The 3,975-nt window shown below is 37.4% G+C and overlaps 1 protein-coding gene across 1 annotated transcript; it reads right to left on the minus strand.

Annotated features, from left to right (window-relative positions):
* Positions 1-604: 604 nt before the first annotated feature.
* LOC124287134 (toll-like receptor 4) lies at positions 605-3,308 on the minus strand. Its single transcript, XM_046723617.1, has one exon. The coding sequence runs from the start codon at positions 3,306-3,308 to the stop codon at positions 1,125-1,127; it is 2,184 nt and encodes a 727-aa protein (XP_046579573.1). The 3' UTR covers positions 605-1,124.
* Positions 3,309-3,975: the final 667 nt, after the last annotated feature.

The following is a 3,975-nucleotide window of genomic DNA, read 5'->3' on the forward strand; positions in this document are numbered from 1 at the left end:
GATATACATATATAAATACACACAATAATACAAGGAGAATACATGATATACATACATAAATACACACAATAATACAAGGAGAATACATGATATACATATATAAATACACACAATAATACAAGGAGAATACCAGATAAACATACATAAATACACACAATAATACAAGGAGAATACCAGATATACATATATAAATACACACAATAATACAAGGAGAATACATGATAAACATACATAAATACACACAATAATACAAGGAGAATACATGATATACATATATAAATACACACAATAATACAAGGAGAAAACATGATATACATAAATAAATACACACAATAATACAAGGAGAATACATGATATACATACATAAATACACACAATAATACAAGGAGAATACATGATATACATATATAAATACACACAATAATACAAGGAGAATACATGATATACATAAATAAATACACACAATAATAGAAGGAGAATGCATGATATACATACATAAATACACACAATAATACAAGGAGAGTACATGATATACATATATAATTACTCACAATAATACAAGGATGAAAGGAATAAAGTTAATCAATGCTTAACAGTTCGTCTTTACACGCTTTGTTTGGTTGTACAGTCAACAAACTATCGCAATGAAGGGACATTAGCATTAAACTTTACTATTTCCTATGCATTATTCAATAGGATTTGGGATCAAATTAGACGTTACTGAAATACTCAAGTGGTATCTGAAAAGAGTTGTCCAGGATACAAAGATCTTGACAAAAGGTAATCCTTTTGCAGAAATGTCTGCTCAGAATGTGAATTAAAACTCACTTAATTTAGTTGCACCCGTTTTATTTACAAACTCAGGATTTGAAAATACCTTTAGTCCGAACTCACTCACTCACAAACTTTGAGACACAATTATTGTACTAAATACAACTACAAATATAGCTATATTGCTATACTCGTATCTACAAAAGTACAAAAACTCATGAACTTTTACCTTATGAAATAACTTCTAGTTCAGTAGACAAAACACTAGGTAAAAGAGTAGAAAATGCTGGCATGAGAATACAAATGTACACTTTAAAGCTGGTGACTCCAAAAATCGTCGCATTTTTCTTTTTCTATAAGCTACGTATTGCCCGCTCGAGATTCTGCCAGAACACTTCTTGACCATCCTGATCATCCGTGTACTCTACATAGGAATCTTGACGCATCAACTCCACAATGTCAGGGGTCAGGTCCTTCACAGGGATGTTCTCCAGTACAACAGCCAGCAGGGTGTTCCGTCCTGTGTAGATACTCTCCATCTTAGCCATCTCCACTTCGTACTTACACCAGTAGCTCTTCAAGAAGTGTCTTGATAGGACAATCACCGTCTTCCTGCTGGATTTCACGGCGTTCAGGATGTTGGCAGCGATAGCTTCCCCAGCGAGAAAGTCTCGGTGATGAATACAGAGCTTTAGACCTTGCATCTCCTCAAGCCTCTGCCTCATGTTCCTAACTACAAGTCCACGGTCCTCATCAGCGTAGGATATGAAGGCATCAAACTCGAACTCCTGTTCCTCCTCTTCTACAGGCAGGTAGCCTCTGTGGCGGTTTCGGGCAACGTAGTAGAGGTACCTCAGTTTCCACCTGTATCTGTACACGATGCTTGTCACGGCAAATGCCAACACCAGCATGATAAGACTGAGCATCCCAATCGCCACCCAAGTGTAGGATGCACAGCTCTTCTCCAGTTCCATTATGATATCTTGTAGGTTGCTCATGTTTTTCTTGCAACCATTTGACCCTGTACACAGTAGGTCTTGAACATTGTATACTCTGCTTCGTTCACTGTCCAGCCACTTCAAGAAGCTCAGTGTCTCACATGTACATTTCCATGGGTTTTTATGAAGTTTCATTTTCAGTCCTTTGCTCCCACTGTCATCAATCTGATTTCTAAAGGTTGCATCAAGCTGTTCAAAGAGATTATCGGAGAGATCTAAAAGTTCCAAGTTTATCAGGTCCCCAATGTTGGCATTCCACGTATTCAAAAAGTTGGACCCAACACTCAAGTACTGAAGATTTTCTAAGCCCCTAAAAACATCTCTTGGAAATGTACTCAGTTTATTATTTGATAGATCCAGATGTTCAAGCTTGAATAGTTTACGAAATGTTTCATTATGTAATGTGTAGCCAAGATAATTGAAGCTTATGTTCAGTATTCTCAAAGATATAAAATCATCAAAGAAGTGTGGGTTTACATAATCACAATAATTGTGTGATCCATCAATGACTTCAAGATGATGAAGCCCAATAACTGGTCCAACCACCCGTGTAAAGAAATTATATGACGCATCAACAAACTTAAGTCTGTTTTCACCAACTTTAATTCTGGGAATGGTGTAACTCAGTTTCGCGTTGCTGAAGTTTGCATATGTTCCTTTCGGAGGAACATTTATGGTGAAATTCCCTGGCCATGGTGGGTCACCAGTAAAAATATCTTCAAGTGGAGAAAAATATTTTTTTATAGAGTTTGATACAGAACTTTCCAAAGCTCGTGAAGTGTCGCCATGAGTCATATGAGGGTTGGCTTCTAAATCCGTGAGGAAAGAATCAAGCTGTACTGAAATTGGATTAGTGTGGGGCATGTGACCCATCGAAGCATCCACAAACTGTAGGTTGGTCATAGATGTTGCTGTTAGAATATACAAACCAAACAAAAACATGTTTTCTCGCAATGAAAGAACTTTCAGGGTTTGTGGCATTAGGACGGGTACTCGAGGATCCACTAATTCTATCCGGTGATCATCCAAATGTAATTCTTCAAGGACCATACCAGACATGTATTTAACGTGTTCCACAGTCACGAGAATGCCGATACCTCGATATCTGTACAGTTTATTGGCTCTTAGAATTTTCAGTGAAGAAGTACGAAGACCGTACAAACTTGCAGAAACCTTGTCAAATCCAAGATCGGAATTTCGGGATATGTCTAACATGTGAATGTTTTGGAGAGGTTCAAATGCGGATTGACCAATATCAGTTATTTCACAATCTATCATGTCTAAGTGTGTTATTCTCTTTAAATAGCGGAATGTTTCATTCAACACGTCCCTCATGTTGCAGTTTCCTCCAATCTTCAGTGTCGTGATGTTGGTGTATTTAAATCCTTCTCCAAACGTTCGATTTCTCAGCCCATCAATGTGAAGTTCCTCAAGGGAAACCAGATCCTGCAAAGTTTCATCTGGGTACTGTAGTAAATAGATTTCTGCTTGTGAATTATCAAGTTCTCCTTCAAATTCTACCGGAGAATTATTTTCCATTTTCAAAACCTTCAGTTTCTTCTGGAACCGGAACAGTCCTTTTGGATAAACACTTTTACACAAGGATAGATGATTATGGCTAAGCACTAGAACGTGTAAACATGTCAGTGCAACAAAATCGTTTCTCCTAAGCATGTAGAGTTTGTTGAATGACACATCCAGGCGTTTTAAAGAGGTATACTTCTTCAGTTGTTTACCAATATTTGTCATTCTGTTATGACTCAGACTCAGCTCTGTGATATTGTATGGGAGGTGACCGGGAACTGATGGTAAGGATCTGTTTGAACAATCCGCAATGATGTCATCCTTTGTTTCAAAACAACTGCAAGGGTGGCAATGAAGTGATGATCCATCTGCTGACACCAGGACCACCATCAGCCACATGGGTATCCCAAGTCCACTCTGAAATTAGTTAATAGTTATCATTGTTAATAGACAGTTTTATATTTCTAACACAATACTAACAATCTAAATCTTGTTAATGAATCACTGTCATATTGTGATGAAATGTATTGTTGACAAAAATGTGAATCCTGCACCATCGGTGGTACCCGTCACAAGCATGTATAAAGGCAACTAAATTGCTCACCTAAAAAAAACACGGGTAATAGTCAAAACAGGGAATTTTCTTAAACGTTTTACAAACCTTACGGAGGCCCTGCATGTT

Source organism: Haliotis rubra, unplaced genomic scaffold (assembly GCF_003918875.1).
Source record: "Haliotis rubra isolate DU_JTF1 unplaced genomic scaffold, ASM391887v1 Scf4, whole genome shotgun sequence".
NCBI lineage: Eukaryota > Metazoa > Mollusca > Gastropoda > Lepetellida > Haliotidae > Haliotis > Haliotis rubra.

Excerpts from the sequence above, each read along its gene's own strand:
- LOC124287134 (XM_046723617.1), bottom strand. The coding sequence starts at position 3,308 with ATGGAAAATAATTCTCCGGTAGAATTTGAAGGAGAACTTGATAATTCA.